Here is a 24,631-nt window from a genome sequence, read left to right as displayed (position 1 = left end):
AACATCCCTAGCTTACCCACTGCGGAGAAGGTTGAAGCAATACTTGGTGATGAGATTATTTCCACTAAAGACAATGGCCGCCGAAGGTATCTAGTTCAATGGACAGGGAAACCGGAGACGGAGAACACGTGGATTGACCACAAGGAGCTACAGTGATTGGGTCATGATATGTTGGAGTGGTACGAGAGTTCTAGAGATGCTGACTCGACGGGGTCGAGTTTTCTCCAACCTGGGGAGAATGATGAAGACATCGTCCAGAGATTCAGACACGTGTACCAGCAACGGAATCATAAATCGACGGCTACGATTCAGCGTCTCTACTTTTGATGGATTTCTTTATGTTTTCTTTAGTTTTGTTTTTTTTCCAAATGTACCCCCATTGGGAAGTGTTTTATTGTTGTAGCCCGGAGGGAAATTATTTACTTTTTGTTTTCATGTTTGGAGACCTATATATAGTGGTCTCATGTGTTGTGAAAGCATGATGAATGATTAATGAAAATTTTCCTTTGTGTCTTCTTCTTCTTGTGAGAGCACTAGAGAGAAAAAAGAGAGGGCTCAAGGTGAGCAAATGCAATACCCACCAGTCGTTGGAAGGTTCCACGGCTCGTGGTTAGTTTATTTCTATCTTTTTGTGTTATCTTTCCTCTTCCTTTCCCCATTCCACCCACCGGCCCCTTCACACCCGTCCACCACCGGTTGCTTAACCTCCACCCAATCTCCTTCCCCTCCTTGAATGATGATTTAATTCATCGTACTCACTTACATAAATAGCTTAAATGATTTAGGAAATTAATCTCAACCATTTGAAATTCAAATTTTGAATTTCAATTAGTTTCTTCCTAAATTGGAAAGTTATTTTAGGGAAGTCTTGAATCCAATTTTAATTTAATTTTAAATTAGATTGGAGTGTTTTATTCTTTCCCTAAATTAGGGATACCAAATTGGAAGCTATTCTAATTAACCCCACACCCTCCTCCCTCTCTTAATACTACCGGCCTCCCCCATTAATGGGATCTCTTCATGTTTTCTAATGAGTCCCCAATCCCACATTAATGTGAATTCAAATTTCAAATTATTTCCCTCCACACTTAATTAGAATCTAAAATAAATTTCAAATTTGGATTAAAACTTTCTTTCCCCACCCTAACCTAACCTAACTCTCCTTCATCCAAACCACCCCCTCTTCTCCACCCTTGGCCGCCCCTTCTCTTGTGCCTCCCCGCTTGTGAAACCCTAATTTGCTCATGAATATTGGAGTCAAGAGAAGAAGACAAGTTCCTCCTTCATCATCATTGGTGTATGGTAGTTCTTGAAGTCGATCACGGCTTCGCTTACAACGCCCTAGGAGAAATCGACATTCTCCGCTGCCCCTTCTACAAGCCTGACTGGGAGTACGACGAATCGGTGGAAGACTACATCAACCGCATCCTCTACTGCTTAGCGGAGACAACTGATCTTCAAAAACCCAAGACGCATTGGCTTCTCATTGGGAGATCCACCCCTTTTCCACCCTCGGCTACCTCTCCGTCAACGAAGGTCTTCGGTACAATCTTCCTAGTGGCAATCACTTTCCTCATATGCTTCTTCTTCATCCGCTAACGCCTAAGAGTGCTTGAATGAGAAGGAACTCTTAGTGACTATATCTTGATATTACACTGTGGATTCTTGTTTACTTGATATTAACATTATTATTTTGTTTTCATAGTTATTGTGATTGTCTCGCTAACCTACTTGTAACTTTTGTCATCGCTTAATCTCTTAATGAAAATTATACTAATTTGACTTGAGTGAAATATAAGTTCTTAACTAGCAAAGTTCATGTTCAATACTTATTGTTAAAACCTAAGCAACTCTTGTCGCATTTATGTTTCACATCAATATGTATATCTGAAATGTGATTACTGTAACAAAGTTGTGAAGGGTGGTGTGACTAGGATGGAGTACCTTTCAGGGTCTCACAAGAATGTTGCACCATGCTCTAATGTGCATGATACTATCAGGGAGGAGATAAAGACATATATGAATAAGTCTATCATGTCAAAACATCTTGCACAGAAGCTTTTTGAGGACAGAGTTGATGTTGGCTCCTACTTCGTGAGTGAGCATAGCAGTAGGGATTCATCTTCATCTAGGGGTGCTAGAGGTCCCATGGATCATTGAGGAAGGGGCTGATTGGGAGACATTGGACTCTATAGCAAAGGAAGGGGAGAGAGCAGTTCATCATAATGATGATTCAAATGAAAACCCCTTTAGTGATGACAGTGCTAATGACTTATGAGTTCTTATGTGATATGTCATTGCTATTTATTTTTGGAATTATATGTTAATAAAAAGAATATTGTGATTTGGGAAAAATAGAATTTTGAGTTGAAATATATTTCATGTTGTCTTATTATTAGGATATTTTGATTTCACTTCATATCTTGTGCTTTTTTATGTTTTATATTATTTACTCATTAATATATAAAAAATTTATCATATTATGTTTACGCAATCTTTTGATTTTGAGACTTACGCCACAAAACGCCTTGAGGCTTATGCCTCGCCTCACGAACGAAAAACGCCTCAATACCCGATTACACAATTTTAAACAGTGATATTTTGTAGCTTCGTCTTTTAGTAAATTCTGATCTTTCAATCTCTAGGATCAAGTAATTTAGTTTTATTCATGTATAATTTCAATTATTGTATTACCACAAAAGTTTAAGAGAACGTTGGAAATCAATTCTGTCTTACTTTACAAAGCGGGTCATCTAAACATATTATGAATAAGATTTTTGGGATTGTAATCTTCTGACATAGTAGAATACGCTGAGTTGCATTCATTTAAATGGAGAGTATGACAATATTGGATTTGTCCATCATTGAGGTTGGAGTTGGGAGACAAATTCCAAACAGTTCACATTTTACTTCTTGCATTTACTTGCATATTTATTAAATTATTTGAGATAGTATTTTAAGTGGTGAATGATTTAAATCATTATTGTGCTTAACTTGCATGGAGTTAAACTTTCTCACTCTCACATTTAGTGTTACATTTATTGCACCATATCATCTGCGTATAATATTATTTTGATAGCTTCGGTGTAACGTAATATAATAGATATAGCTTGTGTGTTTTTGTGTCAATTAATATAATTGAGTTTACAAGTTATAACACACACAAATATAGCTTGAGAATAAACCAATGCCTAAAGTTAATCTTGTATGTTTAGCTTCGGTTTATTTGTTGAATTATTCTTAGTTTCTACGTATTAATTTTAGTAGTGTTATTTACAAAATTTTAAACTATTAAATAGAGAATAAATTAAAAAGTATTAATTCAACTCCAACAGTGTTATTTATAAAATTTTAAATTATTAAATAGCGAATAAATTAAAAAGTATCAACTCAGCTCCAGCCCTCTTAGAGTGTCATTCATATATTAATCGGCATAATGATGTTGGCTTAGCTTTGAAAATATATAAATGAAAGCCTTTAAACCCAAATTGCTTATTTATTCAAATTTGTGAGACTGAAAGAAAAATATTGAAGTAGTGTTGTTCATCATTCTAATAAAAACCCAAAGGCTAAGTCCAAACATGTAAATAATATATTAGCGCTATTCCCCATAGTGTGGCAAGGCACACCCTCGGTGCTTTTGCATAACAAGATGTTTTTTTTTTTTAAGAATGCAAATTGCATTAAATAAGCAAACTAAAATTATTACAAACTATTAAATGAAAAGCAACTATCACATTCCTTCTTTATTAAACTACATAAAGGAGAAGGAATGCTATCAAAAGAAAATAAATCAAAGCAAAAACTATTTTCTAAAGCCAAAGTAGCACACATATCAGCTACCTTATTACCTTGTCTTGAAATACAGTGGAAATTAACTTTGCTGAAGTCATTAAGAAAATATAGCTTCTCTGAAATCGAATTGTAAGCTTGCCATGATCTTTGTGCTGGAGGTTGTTAAGCAAGGATGAAGTGTTTTGAACAAACCTCCAAGCCAATCTCGCTCTTAGAGGACCAACCTTAGGAACTGTTGAATGTAAACCCATACCCCCTATACTTCTCGGTTTACACAACTCTTTCCAAGCAACATAATGAAGATCCCTTTTACCATTATCTTTGTGCCAAATAAATTCTCTACATAACTTATCCAACTCATACAAAATTCCTTTAGGAACCATTGAGTGAGTAGATATGAAAGTTGACAATATGAGCACCATCCTACCAGCCATAGATAAAGATCTTGTCTCCCATGAGTTAAGTCTTTCTAATGCATAATCAATCAAAGATTGGAAGTCATTCTTCACCATTCTTCTTAATACAATCTTGATCCCCAAGTATTGTAGTTCCTTCACCACTTTGAAGCCAAGTTGTCTTCCAATTTTTCTTTTCATAGAAGATCTAACAGCTTTCCCAAAGATAATTTGAGAATTATCTTTGTTGATACTTTGACCCGCCCGCCCACAATAATCATTAACAATTCCCTTCATAATTTCAATCAAATGAGGAGATGCTGTCCCAAACAATAGCACATCGTCAGCATACAACAAATGAGTGATTTTTTGAGCTCTTGGAGAAGTATGAATTCCCAAGTATTGTCCTCTTTGATTAATTGCGTTTGATAAAAGCTGTGAACACATAATAAAAAGATATGGTGACATAGGACATCCTTGTCGAAAACCACTATTGGCTTTAATCCATCTAGTATTCTTCCCATTCAACAAGATAAAGAATCTTAAATTAACTACACATTCCATAATAAGATTAGAAATCTTATTTGGAAAGCCAAACCACTTTAAGACATTCTTCAAATTCTCCCAACCCATGCTATCATAGGCTTGCTCCATATCCAGCTTAAAGGCTAATAGGACGAAAATTATGTGGACTAACCGGATTCTTCAATTTTGGAATGAGAACAATCATTGTGTCCTTCCATGCTCTGTTCATGAAATCAATTTTTAAAAACTCATCAATTGCATTCCAAGTTGCACATTTCACAATTTTTCAATAGAATTTGAAAAAAGAAGTACTTCGATCCAAACCTGGAGATTTGTTACCATTTTGTTGAAAAATTGTTGTAGTCATCTCCTCTTCCGTGAAATATGCATTTAGCAAATAAATATCATCCAACTCAATCTTCTGGTTTGCATTAACCGAAGGCCATTTTGTCAAATTGCAATCTCTTATACGACATTTGTTCTAAAAAAATTTCAGAAAAATTGTTTCAATCCGGTCTATATCTTCTTCCATATTATTGTGTTCATCCTTTATTTGTCTAATAAGCTTTCTGTTTCTTCTAGCCAAGGCATAATCATGAAAAAATTTAGAATTCGTATCCCCCTCTTCGTAACAACAAGCCTTTGCCATCTGATACCACCAAGTAGACAATCTACTCAATGTCACATTAAGTTCATGAACTTTGGATCAAAGTAAGTTCAACTTTTCATAGCATAGTCCTCCTTCCAAGTCTTCCTACAATTGTAGCTTAAGAATGTCCTCCTTCAATTCATCCTTAAGCAAACATAAGTTTTTTGCATTTGTTCTTGTTCTAATAATATAAGGCCTTCATAGTTCTATGAATTTTCCTGTTGAGGATATCCGATGCATCTCCAAAGTCATTCTTTTCCCAAGCTTTAGTAATAATGCTCCAAGTTGCTGGATAAGACTTCCAAGTATCTTCAAATCTAAATAATTTATATTGGAGCCGAGGTACTTCATCAAATCTAAACACAATGGGACAATGATCAGAAGCGACCCTTGCAAGATGACTGATCATTGCCATTGGAACCATCTGCAGCGCCGACGAATTTAGCAAACATCTATCAAGTCTCTCCCAGATCCTGGCAGCTCCTTGTTTGTTATTGCACAAAGTAAACCTTGATCCAACAACCCCCACATCATGAAAATCGTTCTTTGCCATGAAAAACTTCATCTCCTTTGGCCCTTGAGACATATTGAATCTTTTTCCACCTCTTTTATCCTCCTTAGACAAAAGACAATTAAAGTCCCCACCTACTATAGTAGGCACACTATCAACCACAATCTTCTCAAGACTTTCCCAAAGCCTCCTCCTAGCATGAAACTCCTTGTTCCCATATGCAGTAGCAACGTTCCAACTACCTTTGATGCTAGTTTGAAGAACTACAAACACCAAACTGTGAAGAATGCTCTACCACATTGAAAGTCACAAAATTTCTATTCCAAGGAACAAGAATACCTCCAGAGGTACACTCTGCCAGATGGTGAAAGAAATCCCAATCACCCCCAAATTCTGTTAACATCACCGCTATCAATACTAACCAACTTCGTTTTAGATAACCCAACAAAAAAAAAACAAAACTATCTTTTACAATCTCCCTAAGATAAAAAAATGTTTCCTTCTTTTTTGCCCCCCTACAATTCCAAAACATAAAAGAATACATTAATTGCCCAAAGGGGAAGAGTCCCCACCTATCTTCTTAACATTTCCTTCGCCTCTTCTTTTTTTAGGGACTTGCTCAATAGGCCCTAAATACTTCAACTGAATTTTTGACTTCTGTTTAGCCGAGTTCTGATTTAGCATTCCATTGTCCACCTCTGATTTATCTTCAGAATTGAAATTACCATCTTCATTGATCTTTGAAACCTGAATTGGAGTGATACCAGAATCCTTGCATTTTAAAGATTCTTCTTTTTATTCGGGTTCAGCAACAATTCCATTTTCGTTACTAAATTCTGTAACATTTTCTGGGACATCCGGTATAATAGCATCTTCATTTTCTTCGGCTAACAAATCAAAATTGTTAGCTAAAAAAACTTCATGATTTAACAAATTCCCAACCTCCTTATTCTGTTGTTCAGATACTGTTTCAGTCACATTGTTATCTTCTGCATTATTAACTTGAATACTACTAGCAGCTTTTGTATTAACTTGCCATAATTTCATTCAAGTTCTTTGAAAGTTTGGGATCATCTTCTTTTCTCCAATTGACATTTGGCTTTCTCCAATTCCTACTTCTTTTATTTCTGAATTTAACATGCATCCAAGGGCCATATTCTTCGTTTTGATGATTTTGAGGTTCATGAACCTCAGAATTTCTACCCATTGAAACATTATTAGAAGCTTTAACCTTATCAACTTCAGCTAGAAGAATTAGGCATTCATATTTTAAATGTCTAATCTTTGCACAATGATAACAAAAAGAAGTAATATTTTCATACTCCACCTTTGAAAGAATCTTCCATCCAAACCATCCACCAAAACACCCAAAGGTAATTTGGATTCCAAATTAATTCTAACACATACACAATCAAATTCCCTCTTTTCACAATTAAATGAGTTGCCATCTAAATACATAGGGATCCCAACTTTTGATGAAATTTTTGCAATGTTAACTTCATCCCAACAATATAATGGTGAGAGAGGTAGTCGAATCCAAATAGATGCAGTTAAACCTTTTAATGATAAAGGTGAAAATTTTGGAGACCATTTGTCCATACCTACAATGTGACCACCAACATAATAAGGACCACCGCTAAGAACTTCTTCCATCACTTCAGCTGTCTTGAAAGAGCAAAGAATCCAATCCAATCCCATTGTTGTTAAATGAAAGTTGCCAAATTTGCTTCATTGCCTTCAAAGTTCCAAACTACACACCGGAAATGAGATACTTTTTCCCAAAACTTTTAAAACCAAGGAGTTCTTCAATACCTGAGAATTAGCTATCTCTAATTCTGAATTCAACTTAACAGCAACTCCATCAGAAGACATCTCCGTCAAATTCATATCAAAATCAATTTTGATATGCTGAGGTCTAGTCCAAGCATTTATAAAAGCTTTCTTTTGAATAGGATTTTCCTCATTCAGTTTATCTACATTCACCTCATTCAATGAATCAGAGTTTAAGGAGCTCTGATTAGTGATTTCCGAATTCAGAAAGTTCTTAGTTAAATTCCGACTCACTGAAACTTCATTATTCCCAACAAATTTATTAACTCTTAAAACCAAATTCGAAGTAGTGGCTTCATGTTCAAACATACCTTTAGAAATCATCTTATCACTTTCCGGATGTTGCATCTCAAAAAGATTAGACCATGTTACTGACTTCTTTCCTTTTCCTTCAATCGGAGGTTCTTGATGAACAGTAGGACGAAATCCTTCTTTGATGATCAAAGGTTTTTAAATTTTCTTATTCTCCCAATCAACTTCTTCACTGGTGAATCTCTTGTCTTTAGAACCAACAGCTTCAAAAAATTGCAGATTTGTTAGACGACGACGGAATGACGGCACCAATTCTTCCAGCAAGAGCAGACTTATTTGATGAAGGCGGATGGACGGTCGACGATACACCGGCAAGAAGTTGCCGACTATCAGCAACCATCATGATTGATGATTAACGAGAAAACTGCGCAGCAGAAATTCAAAAAACTGTGTTTTTCTCTCTCTAGAAAATCTCAGAGTCTCTCTCTCTAGAAAATTAAAAACCGTGTAGCAGATTTATTGTATAGCAAGATGTAGGGTGTCATAATAGTGCAAGTTATTTGCGCAATTTGTAAATTGTAACAAATTGCCTTGGGCATGCGCTATTTCATTTGTCTAATTCATTAATTAAAAAATAAGTCATATATAGCAACCGAAAGTACCAAGATTATATCATAGTCTTCTAGAGAGAGAAACCTTAGAGAGAGAGAGCGGTGATTTAGAGAGAGAGACTCCAGGATTTTAGAGAGAAACCTTCTTCATTTTTTGAAATCCTCCGATCCTTATTTCCCGGCTACCTTGAATGGTGGCGAAGGGTCGCCGGTCATCGGCTGATGATGACTAGAATACCTCTGTTCCATCCTCTGTGTGGTATCCTGATGATTTTTATCATGGTGGATCCAAAGCAGAGGCATTTCAAATCGGGATGGTTTGTTCAAACAGCGACCTCTGAGAATCAATGAAGGATGCTTCATTTCTACACAAGAGTCGGCTTCGGTGATGGGTAAAGGAAAGGAAGTAGTTAAATCCCTAGATAAAGAAGTTTTGGTTGTACATTCCTCCCCGATCAAAGATATGTTGACGGGTATGGCTAATGATTCAGAAGCATCATCTTCCATTGGGTTGAAATTAAAAGTTAGCAGATTTTCTGTTGCTGAAATTGAGGCGGAAATTCAGGAAGAATACAATTTGAATTCTGAAATGATAGCACAAGATGATCGGGTTGCTGTTGGTGAATTACAAAAGGAGAAAGAGATGAAAACTGTACCGATTGCTGTCAACAATAATTTTGGTTCGGTGAATGATTGGTTTAATACCAATCATATTAAAGTAAATTGTGTGGAGATTGATCCTTATGAGGATGACGATGCAAATATGGTCAAATTGAATATGGATAAGGTATGTGAGAATGTTAAAATTCTTGTAAAATCTCTTCTAGTGAAAGTGTTTGAGAAAGGTGTATCATTTTCTATTTGTAGCATTGAGTTGAGAAGGCAATGGAATAGATTTTGTACCTTTCATCTCACATCATTGGGCTTAGATTGGATTTTGTGTTCTTTCCAATCTTCTCAAATAATGGAAGAATTTCTAAGTGGAGGTCCATGGTTTGTTGGTGGACATATAATAGGGATGGATAAATGGACACCTAATTTTTCACCATCCTCATTAAAAGGTCTATCCTAACCAATTTGGATCCGATTGCCTCATCTGTCGTTACATTGCTGGGATGAGGTGAACGTTACGAAGACTATTTCAAATACAGGAGTTCCATTGTTCTTGGATGAGAAAATGTTTAAATGGGGAAGACGTGAATTCGCAAGAGCCTATGTTTGGATTAATCTTGACTCTAAATTAAAAAATGGAGTTTGGATTGATGGTTTTTCTGGAAATTTTTTTCAAAAAGTAGAGTATGAATAAATTTCATCGTTCTTCTTCAAATGTGGTAAAATAGGCCATAAGATTGAAATGTGTTTGGATGCTCAGAATGAAGATCAAAATGAAATGCATAAGGTGGTATTGAATGATGGGAATAAAGTTTTGGGTAAAGAAGGAATGGCTAGTGATCATGCTATAGAGTACGGCCCTTGGATACATGTGAAGGTGAAGAATAAAAGAATGAACAAGTTTAAGAATCAGATTCAGATTCCTACATCAGTTGGGAAGCTAAATCATGGTCATATTGAGAACATGGTTTAAAATTGCGCAATATGAGGCTCGCCTTGAGGCCCTCCTTTGCGCAATTCCAGTAAAAAACGCCTCGATGCTTATACCTCGAATTTTTTTTATGAGGCTTGCGCCTCAACTTGGTTGAGGCCAGCCTCGCCTCACTGGCATGAGGCTTACGCCTCATGCTATATATATATATTAAAACTTACATAAATCTTAAAGTAAATGCCCGACATTGGACTCTATAGGAGAGGAGGAAGGGGAGAGAACGGTTTATTATAAGGATGATTCAAATGAAGAACCCCTTAGTGATGACAATGCTGATGACTTATGAGTTCTTATGTGATATGTCATTGCTATTTATTTTTGGAAATTTGAATTACATGTTAATGAAAAGAATATTGGGATTTGAGAAAAATAAAATTTTGAGTTGAACTATATTTTATGTTGCCTTATTATTGAGATATTTTGATTTCACTTCATATCTTATGTTTTTTTATGTTTAATATTATTCACTCATTAGTATATAAAAAATTTATCATTTTATGTTTACGCAATCTTTTGATTTTGAGGCTTACGCCTCAAAACGCCTTGAGGCTTACACCTCGCCTCACGAATGAAAAACACCTCAATACCCGAATACTCAATTTTAAACATTGATTGAGAAGGCTAACAAATTTGATGTATTATCTCATAATTCTGAGATTGGGGCTCGAATGGAAGAGGATTTGTCAAATATTCCAGTATTAGGTGAGCAGGAATATTTAAAACCTGTTGATGCAATTATTGAGGAGGCTGTTATAGACAATGTGGCTCATAAGGATCAGGTTTCAGATGTTGTGGATGCTGATCCAGCAGAATTTATAGTTCAGAATTCTGGAAAAAACTTTGGTTTGGCTGAAGGTATTGAGGGTGTTGTTCAGCAGATTGAGCCATCAGAGAACGGGAGTATACAAGATGTCATGGAAGACAATGGTGAAGAAGTTCTTCTTGGAGAGGTGGCTGAAGATAGTTCTGAAAAACTGCATTCCGTTGTGGCCAAGCCCGTGCATAATATAGATAATAACAAGGATTGCTTGTTCGAAGATGGTAAATTTCATTTACCATCTAAATCAATTCAGCAAAAGAAAAAGTTAAACAAAGATTTTGGGCCTATCAAAGGCAGCCTTAGAGGAAGGAAAATAAGTATGCTTGGAGTAAGTGATGGATTCACTTTGCAAGCTATCACTTAATTAAAATTGAATGGATAAGGATGGTTTGTATCAAGTGAAAATGGGTGTTGTATGAAGGAAGAAGGATATCTATGGATAGATATGTTAAGTCATTACATTGGTATTATGGTCTTTAAAAGAAAGTTTTTTCTTTATAAGACTATGGAGCAGGATGTTTGTTGGCTTGAAGGTCATGGTATGGTTCAGATGAAGGCATTGGAAGTGAAGGAACGGTGGTCTTCTAAGCATGAAGTTCATTGGTTTTATTTTATGTTTTCTTCTTTTATTTGTTATTATGGTTATTGTTTTTTAAGGTTTAAATTAAGTACTGCAGTGTATTTGAAAGATGGGGATATAATTTGGAATTTTAAGAATCGCTCTACTCCTTATTTTTTACTTAATTGGGAACTCTGGGATACTAATCAACCTTTTAGGTCGTTTAATTTTTGGTATCTCCTCCACCCCAATTGGTTTAAAATGAGGAGTAGAGGATCTTATGTTCCTTATGAAATCTCATATCTTTCAAATATATTTCTTTTTCTTAATTTTAATTTAATAAGGCTTCCTTTCGTTGTTTTGGAAGGATTGCCATTAGGTTTTTTCTATTCTAGTTTGTAATAGCTTTATTTTCTATTTAATGCAATCTGCATCTTTCAAAAAAAAAAAAGTACCAAGATTATATGTAAAATTAATTTTTATTTTGAAATTTTTTTTTCTCTCAGAAAATTATTCCTTTATAACAGGACACAGGCGAAAAAGGATTCATGTAGTCGACCCCACGTATTGGGGCAAAGGCTTGATGGTGTTGTTGTTATTGTTGTTGTCAGAAAGTTATTCCTTTTAAAGCATCATTTTCCTTAACATTAAGTGCATTTATAAATTTTATCATTTTAATTATAATGACTGTTTATTTTAAAAATTATTTTTCATAAATGTGCATGAATATTTTGTTGGATCTTTTTCCTTTTTTTTTAATATTTTATGTTAAAATCCCAATCGTTCCCTCTCGAAGGAGATCCAACGACCATGAAGATCAATCCGTGATAAGCTCGCAATAATCACGCAGGATCATACTAATTCCTTTCTAAAATGAAGTAGCTTATTTAGGAAGGAATGTATTAGGGCTATTACACATGATTCTATAAATATTTGTTACTTTGTTTAGATATCCTATATAGACCTATAAATAGGAAAGAAATTGAGTAAGGTTATATGGTTTTTCCCTCTCAAATTCCTAATTTCAACATGGTATCAGATCCACGAAGGAAGTAAAGAGGAAACCATAGGAAGTCGAGCGAGAAGAATGGAGCCGGAGCCTACTAGTGGGACGAACCCTTACCAGACGAAGGCCGAAGTAGAAACCTAGATCTCATGGACGAAGCTTTGCCGACGGAAGAAGAAGCCTCATGGACGGAAGAAGAAGCCGCAAACATGCGAAACAAAGCCTTGTCGACGGAAGCCTCGAGGAAGGAAGAAGAAGTCGCAACTTTGCCGACACCTCATAGAAGAAGCCGCGACCTTGACAAAGCTTTGCAAATGGAACCACTAGACAATCCACGCGTACGGGAGGAGAGAAGACTAGCCCTAAGCGGGACGGAACCCCTCCGCTCAGGGAAGATCAGGCCGAGACTTCCTATTTTTCCCCTCGAGTCCCGAGCAAAACCTACTTACGCGAGTCTCAAGCCCGACCTATTAAAACCCTATTCAGCCTTCATTGTTGATAAAAGTACATAAAAATAGGCCTTTAAACGTAGTCTTTATTACTACTTATTGTAACACCACAATGTATGAAGAAAATTCATCCCAGAATTTTGATCAAATAGAATATTCTATGATACGCCAAGAAAGAGGCGATCTTAAAAGTATGCAACCTTCCTATCGCCTAAACGGGAAGAACTACCTAAAGTGGTCTCAATTTGTAAAAGCCTACTTAAGGGAAAAGGAAGAATACACCATCTCCTTAGAGGAGGAACAAAAGGAGAATATCCTAATTTTGGGGCATGGGATGAAGTAGACTCCATGATTATGTCATGGTTGTGGAATTCCATGGCTCCAGAAATTAGCGATAACATTTATGTTCCTCTCCACTGCAAAGGACATATGGGATGCCGCTAGACAAACTTTCTCAAAAGCTCGGGATGCTACTCAAATCTTTGAAATCAAAATTGAAGTACGGAACACAAAACAAGAAAACAAGATCGTGATGGAGTATGCCAACCTTCTACAAAAACTTACCAGTGACCATAATAGTCAAGCACTATTTAACCCTACCTATTGCTTATTTCAAGACCAAAGATCGGGGAAGAAGATTGGACTTGCTAAAGAGAAAGTTGGATTGTATTACCTGAAAGAGTTGAACAAATCTAAAATTAGTTACTATGTTATCTCTTGTTGACAAGAAATATATTATTTGGCTTAATCACTTCAAATTAGGACATCCATCATTAGAGGTCCTAAAATATATGTATCATAAACTTTTTCATAATTTGGAAAATGAACATTTTCATTGTGAAACTTATGAATTAGCTAAACATAAAAGAATCACTTTTCCAAACAAAAATGAGAGATGCAATACTCCTTTCTATCTCATTCATAGTGACATATGGGACCCTCAAAAATCCCCAACATCTCTGGGGCTTGTTGATTTGTATCTTTCATTGATGATTGTACTCGGGTATCTTAGATCTATCTCCTCTAAAATAAATATGACATTAGCACCATTTTTCATATCTTTCACACTAAGATCCGGAATCAATTCGGGGTAAAAATCACTACATTAAAATTGATTACCATCGGAGCTTCCGACCTAAAAATATACGTAGGAAATTACGACGTTCAAACTGACAGTCTTTTCGACGGTAATATAACAGCGGTATTTCCAGCATATATTACACTGGTAAATATCAGGCGCATTATTCGTCGTAAAAAAACATCGAAATCTGTGAAACCCTTATGATAATGTGGCATATTTTCCGTCGGTAATTTCCAGCATACTCACTGATGGATATTACGGCAGTGTATTTAAACACGACGGCTACTTTCCGTCGCATTGTTTGACGAAAAAGGTTCCGGCATCCTAGCTGTCGAAAAATCTGCCAGTCAAAATCCTATTTCTCTCCCGAAACCATCTGGCTTTTAATTTGATTCCTCTCGCCATTTCCATTCGACTCAACTGAACGCCGTCGCTGCCGAGACCAACCATCGCCTAACGGACTACCACCAAGATTGCAGACGTTCGCCGCCTCAGTCGCCGACTTCCACCGGTGTTTTGACGAAACTCCACCGTAAGATTTTCTTTTTACATGGAATTTCTCGGTAGACATTAATATACGATGATATATACATTTTGTTCATGGTATTCTTCTTGTTGTTGAGTCTAGAGAGGGATTTGAGGTGTATATTGTTAGTATAATTCAAATTGGATGGTTAAAATAGATGAATGCGGTAAGATTTGAGAGGGAGTTGATGTGTAGAATATATGGTGAGACTTGAGAGGGAGTTGATGTTTGCAAGATTTGTTGAGACTTGTAATGTGAGATATAAAATTCCCCTCATTCTTTGGTAAGGGTTCTAGAATAAGATGTGGTGAGACGCATCAAAGTTTTGGAGAAGCTCTTGTGCAAAATTATCATTCCCCTCATTCTTAGGAAAACCATTAATTACCGTTGAAGCTTCCGGCGAAAATTACGGCGTTTGAATGACGGATAATACGCCGGTAATTTATGGGGTTTACGGCGTTTGAATGACTTATTGAGTTGAAGGGGTAACAATAAGGCATCATGTCATGCAGGACATAGATTTTAAGAATATTGTAATTTTATAGGTACATTCATTAAGAATACTTAGAGATAATGTAATTTATTACTCAATTGTTGACCACCCTAGCATGCAAGTACATAAAAGACTTAAAGATCTATAATTATAATTTTCACAATATATTGAAATATGTCGAGAACAATTTTGGAGGATTGATCTCCAAACCACATAAATTTTGTGTTTTTAGCAAATTCCTACTGATTTCTCTTTCGATTTCATTAATAACAATTATTAGTTGAGTGATCAAATATTATCCAATCAAAATAAAGTTAGATTAAGGATTAATTAGTCAATTAACTTCAAATATCGAATTTCGGGTGTGTTGGTATATAATATATGTAGAGTTCTACTACGCATCGAACGAAAAGTTGGATCAATTGAATAAATTTTTATTACGACCAATGCATTGCAAAGTCGTCACCCATATTCTCTACTACTAGCGCCATACATTACCCATCATTTGAATAAACTCAAATAATTCACATGAAATCTTGTGGCTAATTTGTTTTTCTTGTAACAATTTGAGATGAATGTACTTTTATCAAAATCTTGTTATTACATTTTTCTTTTTAGCAATTGAATTCATGCATTTATACCACAGCCAATAGGCAGTAACCTAGGAAAAACAAGGAATGGAGGAGAATAATGTCACCTAGGAGAGGGGTCTAAATATAACTTGTAGTAATTTCTGCTTGAGAGATGTCAATTTAGGCAACCAACCTACCATCCATTTCAGCAGAGAAGAGTGGAAATTTTTTATAAGAAACTTCCAGAGGACAAAAGAGTGCGAGGAAGATAGAACACAGCTAAAGAACAAGCAAGATCAATCAAAGAAAAAGAGAAAATTATATAAGTTGATCAAGCAAGCATATAATTCCCATTAATATCAGTATTGTTAACACAAAAAAGAATGTTGTTACTGGCCAAGCAATACAAAGAAGACAATAAATTATTCCAATGAATGTTGTAACTATGGCTACACGTGTTCTAAAACTTGTACAATTTTCTTTTTTGCTTGATGATTTTAGAGTTTAGCTGATCACGTAATTATGTTTAGTTTTAAGGAAATGCAATTGATTTTATTTAATACACAATAACTAACTGGAATGTGCTCCAATATAAGTTATGGCACTTAGATCATTTGATAACATAAAGCAGCAGCATAGCAAACTGAAAATTGGATTTCCACAACATTAACGAGCAATTTAAGTTGCATTAGTTTCACAACTGAATTTTAAGGATAGCTACAGCCATTCAAAACAGGCCCTTAACTAATTGCTTCGATGGGTTTCCCAGTTACTGTAGGTGTCTTTACAAATAAATAAAGAAAATATACCAGTTTTTTTACTAAATTTAGGTGGCAGCATAAGAACAACTGAATGCAAGGGGTAGATCATCATAAATTTGAAGCATCAACTGAATGCTTTCAAATCTTCCCTTGATCCGTAACAAGAAGCCTAAAAAATTGAGCTCATGGTTCAAATTGGTTTTCTAGGCTAAAAAACAATACATGGGATAGAGAAAGTTTTTTTTTTTTTTTTCTAATTCTTTCAAGAAGTGCACATGCATTGCAGGCTAATGAGATTTAGAAGAATCAAGCCTGAACGGAAATTTATAGGTACAGAAAATATGTTGAGAAAAAAGATTTAGTAGATTCAAAACAAGCAAATCAAAGCATGGTGACAAAGAGGGATAAACGGTAAGAGTTACGAGGATATCAACTCCTAAACATAGAAAAAGATGAAAGATCGCATACAGAAATCAGAAGTCTAAAGGGATCCTATGGTTATTATCAGGAAGAACTTACGGCGGTCTGCAAAAGTTCTTCGGTGTATGACCCAGCCCTTATCGTCGCCGCCCGTGGAATCTCCGTCCTGAACGCGAACCGCCGATTCAGCGAACTACCGCCGCGGATCCAGCGGCTCGAAGGAGCATTTAGCTTCGCGGACGCCATCTCTATCTCCCTCCCTCAGTTTGGCCGCCTCACAACAGAAAATAAGGTGGAGTACAAGAGATTCAGCTTCGATGACTTCGCCTTTGGTACGGGCTTCTACCGTCGAGACTCGGATACGAATCATCAATATTATTAAAAATACAACATATGAATTGTAGAGTTTGGTAGGTATATGTCCTTTGCGCCCAGTTCAACTAAAGTGAGCCAGATTCCAAACACCTTGTTGGATGCACAGGATAAAATTAGCGAACTAGCGCGTATGAACTCGTCACACGGCAGGAACTCGCCATAACCATGAGCACACCAAGATCATGAGCTCGACATGGTCACTAAATCACTAATGTCTATCCTTCCTATATGGACAGAACCAGACTCTGTGAGGATGAGCAAATGACTTTTACTTATAAAATAAGAATATGCCCCTTCCTGTCACCCTAACAATATATTTTGCACACCTGTATCCAATCTGGATCCTTTTCACGCTGGCACAATCTCTCACTATTTCTCTCACACACAATGTTTCTCCCATCTTGTTCATTTTTGTCAGACAACGGAGTTCAAACAACCCGCCGCCAACTATTTGGATGTGTTTACACCTGCCACCCACATCTTAGAACACCCATCGTCAGCTTTACCAAGATGTAATGTTGGTTCCACCCTATATCCCTACAGAAACTTAGCCTACTCGCTAAAGATTTGCTTGCTCATTCTTGACCTCATTTATTTTTAGGTTGAAACCCTAAATCAAAGCTTCACTTTTGGTTTTCAATTCCTTGAAATCCACTTCAAAGCTTAAATCCAGTCCTTTCACTATGCTCTGATATGGTTATTTAATCATTGAACCCTAAATCAATCATTTTGCAATCACCCATGATAGTCACTTGATCAACCACTCAATCCTACCAATCACCCAATGATTGTCAATGATTTGAGTATTTCAATCATAAACCCTTCAATCAACGATAAACCTCAATCCTAAATCAAATATAAATCAAAATTCAGCTTAAAACTCCAAACACTAAAATCCATTGTTCAAATCTAAAACCTAAAGCCTTCAGACTTTTCCTTATTTTAGGGGAATTTTTAATTGATTCAAAACCCTGGTTGAAGGCTCTGGAATGATGTTTGATCATTTGCATATTGATCAGGCATGTCCCTAGAGTTTACCTAATCATTTTGGAGGTTTTCATGTCCTTCTAAATCCTAAAACATAAAGCATATTCCAAGCTTGTAAAACCTTCAAATATTTATATTGTACATGACATCCTATAACAAACTGCACTATAAGTCTTTGTAACTTCACTAAACATGCTTATAGTCGTTTTTATATTAATTTAGACTCATTTGAGTCCATGGTTAACGTAGGTTGACTTAGTTTGACATATGGAATCCTTTTAAACTTAAAACCTTCATATGCATGAATTATATTGAATTGGCTAATCCACGACAAGGATTCCTAGCATAGGTATTGAACAATCATTCATGATCATACATAGATCATATTAAACCCTTGAATGGACTAAAGCGACCACCATTAGTCACCAAATCAAATTGAGGATATATTTATCATAAACCCTAACCATGTATAAAAGCATACCTAAACCCCACCAAATCCTCCTTTAGATTAAAAAAAAAATAGCCCCACCAAGCCCTCTAAATATTTCTAGAACTTGAATCATACATGGCTAAACTAAATTGAACTTTGGTGGACTATGGTTGACTAAGATTGATCAAAATTCCTTAAACCCTAAAATGATAGTATATAAACATTTGAGTAAACCCTTCTTGGATCAATCATGCCATAATTAAGACCACTTCCATCAAACATCAAATGTTATTTAAAGTAGATTCGACCTAAACTCAAGCCTTGGTCAAGCTTAGTTGACCAAGTCAACTTAGATTGATCAAATCAACCCATAAGCCATTAAACAAACATTTCAGGTATATAAGCAATGCCATAACTTAAAACCTCATCCAACAAGTTTCAAATATCATTTGGAATTGATTGAACCCAACGCCAAACCTTGGTCAACTTTGTTGACCAAGTCAACCATGGTTGACCAAGCTAAATCTAAACCCTCTAAACACTAAATTCAATGCTCTATACCATAGGCATACAAACCCTGTGAGACTATCCATTGAGTTCCCAAGGATCATCTCTTGGTGACCCAATACTTCAGTCCACCTAGGTTAGCCACATGACTTGACCCAAGGGGTCAAAAAGGGTTCCATATGAGCATCTTTAAACCCACATCAAATTGATATATACCAACACTTACATTAGGAGATCTATGACCTTATGCATTTATTATGGTCAGCCCATCCCATGGCCTGACTTGGTTAGCTAATTGGGCTAACCCAAACCCTTAAGTTCCCTAAATCCATGAACCATGTTCACACCTAGACTAACTCAAGCCTTGTATTCACATGCATTAAACTCAAGCACCTTCCAGACACCTCACCCAATCATCTCAGGCTAGGTGGTGGTCTAAGTTGGCTAGAATTCAAGAAAATTTAATCCAATCACCTAGGTTTAACCCTAACTTAATAGCCATGTGCTCAAATGGGCCAAAACTTTCCAAAAACCATTCTCGACTCCCATTGGACTGTTAATAATAAAATTTATGACTACTATAGCCAAAGGAGGCTGAATTCCTAGCCAAATGTATTTCCAGATACTCTATAAATATCTCAATTTCTTAAGAAGAAGGATTTTATTTCTTACCTCCAAAAGTTTCCTAATAGACGAGTTTTCCATCCTCAATCACCAAGACTCTTTATTAGTATTTCAGTGAGCCCGTCCTAACTAAACATCAAGTTTTTATCCATCCACCCTCTGGTTTTGCCACCTAAACGAGATTAGTTCCTTGGAGTCAGAAGAGTCTACCCCAATCGAGATCTAACCCAATTCAAGCTCTTGTTAGGTTAGAAATCAAATATGAGCACTCTCTTAGTCAAGTGTGAAAAAAAACCTTCAATATAATAGGATCTAATTATTAAATTGAAGGTTCTTACTTAGATGAAGCTCTTTGAGAAGTTGCATCAAGATCTGTGGAGTTAATCTCCCATATCTTGAAGAAATTTTTGTTTGGCTAAAGAATCACATGGGAGGTTGAAGATAAAATGAAGGTAGTTGGTTTTGATCAATAGTTTTGATTAAGTCATATCTGATCCTTTAATTCATCTCATAATTCTGAGTCTTTAATCCAGAGATATCACATGCTAATAATTAAATCATGTGAATATGTTGTGTCACCAATGATTGGCCATCCAATTAGACAGGGTCATATGTAAAAAACATGTACATTCAATGACTGGATAACTAAATTGGATTAAATTTGTTATAAAATTAATTAAAACTTCAAAAAAATGCATAAATCCACACACACTTGTCTAAATTTAGTGATCTTAGGCTCTATGGATCTATCTTGAGGAGTAAAATAAAAGCTCTATGGTTTAAACATAAATTTTCTAAAGCATGTAAAGTAATTTCAAAAATACATCCCGATATATTTTTGAAATTCTTAATTAAAAAAATTCATATTAATTTCAAACTTAGGGATATTAATCTTGGACTTGTTTGTGATATGTCTAAGACTAGTCACCTCTATTTGAAATCTCCGAGGGCTTTAATTGATCAAATCAATCTCTAAGGTCAAAATTTGACCTAGAGATTAATTTTGTTCTAAACACAAATTCATAAAACATTAGGGTTTGGTTGTTTGTGTTTCATTAATGTTATGCAATATGGTTAGTTTGTTATTGATTTCAACCCAATCTAATGTCTAGATATCCCGAATAAAATTTATAAGCCATAGATGCATTTACTTTATAAATCAATTTTGAACTCTTAGTAGGCTTTGATGATTATAAACTTCTCGAGTTTGTTCTTTAGGTCTTAATTTACCTAGGGTTCAAATTTAAAGAATTTTGGAGATCATTTGGCCAGTCAATTAGTGAATCCTAATTTACCTTGTATGATTGACATGAAATTTTTAATAAAACCAAGCTTGCTCTCTCTACTCTGGTTGTCAAATTTTGGGCAATTACTGTTTCTACTATTTTCTCTCCTAGTTTCTAGTACAGATTGGCAATACTTTTGTTTTTCAATTTTTTTTAACTGTGTTTAGCTCAATTTTTATCCCTCTTCTAAGGATGGTTGGCCTTACGACTTTTTTTTTGTCATGGTGGTTGGATCGCCTTCAGTGGTTCTGAGCCCTTGGGGAGTTCCTCCTTCGTTTTCTGATGTAACTTCAAAAGGTTTCTTGGTAATGATGGTTATGACAATACATCTTGCTCATTTCATAATGTTCTTGTCATCTTTCCCTTCAAAGGATCGTATTTTCTCCAAAAATATAAGGTAAAAGGTTTCCATGCTTTTTTGATATTTGATGACGATATCATTAAATTGAGAGCCCTTTTAAATTCACTTTTGTTGGAATATTTGTGGTATGATATACTAATCTGGATGTGATTATCATTTTTTTGTGAAGTTGAAACTATCTGCTAATTTTTCTATCGATTTACTTGATGCTAGACATGTTGCGATTCAATTATTCAATAATCTTGATTACAGTATAGTTTTTGTTAGAAGAACTTACTATATTCTAAACTATCAAATGAGACTACTGAAATGGACACCATTTTTTGATATCAAAGTGGAATCATCCATTGTTCCTATTTGGATATCTTTTCCTAATTTACAGTTGCATTTTTTTAATTCTTATGTCTTTTATGTTTTGGGATCTATTTTTGGTAGGCCTCTTCAAACCGAGCAAGAGATCACCTCCAATTAAGGCCTTCAGTGGCTCAGATTCTTATCAAATTGGACATTACTAAGAAGTATCCTAAAGTCATTTGGCTCGGATCTGAAGATTCTGGGTACTTACAGAAAGTATAGTTTGAAAATGTTCTAGATTTTTGTGTATACTGTAAAGTTCATGGACATTTGATCAATGATTATTTTGTTGTCCATCCTCAACTTAGGAAGAATAACATGGCCTCTAAACCTTTGGTTTAACCAATTAATGGAGAACTTGATGTGCATGGAGATCATATTATTTATAAGAAACATGCTCAAAACATGAATTTGGTGGAACCAAAAGCTTATGGGGATGACATAGAGAATGACGCTTTAGATAATTTCATTAGTAGGGAGGGTATTTTGGATAAGGGTAACAATGATGGTTAATACATTATAAATAGAGTGGATATTATTGATGAACAAGCTTTAGTTGATTTGGGTGATCATAGCTTAGGGGAGAAAGTTGTTGAAGATCAAAATTGAATTAGTACAAACTCCTTGATTAATAAAAAAACAGAGGATAATAACATTGGTTATGAAGATTTATTACATTGTCAAGAAAATGATTAAAATGCTTGTGCTTTAAATCAAGTGGGATAAGTGTGAAATTCAATTCGAGCAAGCTTCTAAAAATATTCAGATGACATATGGGGATAAGGTTGATGATATGGAGGAAGGGGAAATTGAATCTCATAATACTTTCTCTATTAAGGATAATCTCAAGGGTTTCACTATTAACTCTATGTTGTCTCCTGATGGTAAGGTTGACAATAATGAGGAAGGCTATACTTCAGTTTCCCAAAAGAAGGGTAACAAAAATATAAGAATAAGTTTGGCATCACCCTAAGGGTCACTAGAGCTTCAAACCCATCTATTAATGGTTAAAGCCCTTATGTGGAATATTAGGGACATGGGTGATTCTCTATCCAAGGATAGAGTCAAGAATTTATGTAAGATTTATGATATTCACCTTCTTGTTTTAATCGAACCATTAGTGTATGTTGCTAAATTAGATCATGTTCATAATAAGTTGGGTTTTGATTTTTGTCTTTTGGCAATTGTACTAATACAATTTGGATTTATTGGAAACACTTTATTTGTTTAGATATTATCATAGCTATTTTCGTCTGGTACGAACATTTATTTTAAAGCCACGCTGAAACATAACTGCAGACTATCCATATACTAAAAAAATAGAGAGCATCGTCCTGGGATGAATGTTCATGTTCGTCTTGACGAACAGTACAAACTTTGAAACCCGAGAAGATCTTCTTGGGGTGAATGGTGTGTTTCGTCTAGACGAACTGTTTAAAATGAGAATCCCGAGGACATCATCCAGAGATGAACTGGGTATTTCATCTAGACGATTAATTCAGAGTGAGGATCCAGAGGAGATCGTCTAGGGACGAACTGGGTATTTTGTCTGGATGATCCGTTTAGAGTGAGGATCCCATGGACATCATCCAGAGACGAACTAGGTATTTCGTCTAGACGATTAGTGTTGCAAACCTATTTTCATGACTTGTGTTTTGATGATTGACAAACACTATTGATTCTCTTGGACTACTTGTTTTTTCTAACTTTTCAGGAATCGAAGATCGGACGAACAGACGAAGCCAATTCAGGATTGCATAGGTTTAGGGTTGAGTCAGTCTGTACTTTTGTTTTTCACTTCTTGAGTCTACTTGTAATGGTCAAAGAGACTGATGCTAAGTAACTCTACACACACACTTGAGAGACTTAGAATTTTTGTTTTTACTCATATTGGCCAGGACGATATTTACATCGTCCTGGACGATCAGACTTAAAACAGAAAGTCTAAATAATGATTCTTAATTAAGGCAGTCATCATTAACATATCGGCCTGGATGATACGTGTATCGGCCAGGACGATAAGCTCAAAAAAAAAGAAGTTGCCGCCATAGACAATTAAGGTATACTGCATTTTTAAATTATCGGCCAAGACGATCATTGATCGGCCTGGACGAAATTCTCAAATTATGCCTTAATTAATCAGGAAATCAAGGAAGTAATTAAGGATGATTGATACGATCATATCGTCATGAACGATCGCAGGATCGGCCAGGACGATCCATTCAAAAACCTTAAGTTACTTCAGGATGATAAATATCGGCCAGCTCGTTTTCAGGGCGATGCTCTGGACAATTTTCCTCTAATTTGAACTAATCGGCCGGGATGATCGTAAGATCGTCCTGGATTATCAAGCCAATTTTAAATCGTCCAGTTTGCATTCAGAGCGATGCTTTGGCCGATCTTCTAAGATTTGTACTGATCGGCCAGGCCGATGTCCATATCGGCCTGGACGATATTGTTGGCAACTTGCATTGAATGAGCTCCTTTGAAGCTCTTCTATTTAAGAGCTCTTGTTCAACATTTTGGAAGACCTTTGGCTGCTGTCTTGACCTGAGAAGGCCTTGAGGAGAGAAAGAGAGAGAGGGAGAGAGAGAGGATCTTGTGAGGGGGAGCTTGTGAGGGGATTCACAAGAGTTGCTTCAAGGATCGCTCTACTTGTTCTTCATCTAGAGTTTTTTGTCCGTGGAAGGGTCGGTAGAGGTAAGGAGTTAGCTTTTGGTTGTGGTTCTCTGCCAGCTTTAGGAGGAAGCAAAAGGAGGTAGGTTCTCTGCCTTGCCAGGGTGGCAAAAAGGAGGTTCTTGTAAAGGCTTCTCCGCCTAGCTGTGGGGGCTAAAGGAGAGTCACGATTG

At 35.8% G+C, this 24,631-nt stretch overlaps 1 protein-coding gene across 1 annotated transcript in view; it reads right to left on the bottom strand.

Moving 5' to 3' along the window:
* Window positions 1–17,237, bottom strand: part of LOC110097108 (fructose-bisphosphate aldolase 3, chloroplastic) — a 75,106-nt gene extending 57,869 nt beyond the window's left edge. Inside the window, exon 1 of the mRNA XM_020823348.2 lies at window positions 16,958–17,237. Coding sequence (XP_020679007.1) covers window positions 16,958–17,104 — 147 coding nt within the window. The 5' untranslated portion in view covers window positions 17,105–17,237. The remainder of the gene's footprint in view (window positions 1–16,957) is intronic.
* Window positions 17,238–24,631: the final 7,394 nt, after the last annotated feature.

Source organism: Dendrobium catenatum, unplaced genomic scaffold (genome assembly GCF_001605985.2).
Source record: "Dendrobium catenatum unplaced genomic scaffold, ASM160598v2 fragScaff_scaffold_231, whole genome shotgun sequence".
Lineage (NCBI taxonomy): Eukaryota > Viridiplantae > Streptophyta > Magnoliopsida > Asparagales > Orchidaceae > Dendrobium > Dendrobium catenatum.
This window is presented reverse-complemented; position numbering and strand designations above follow the sequence as displayed.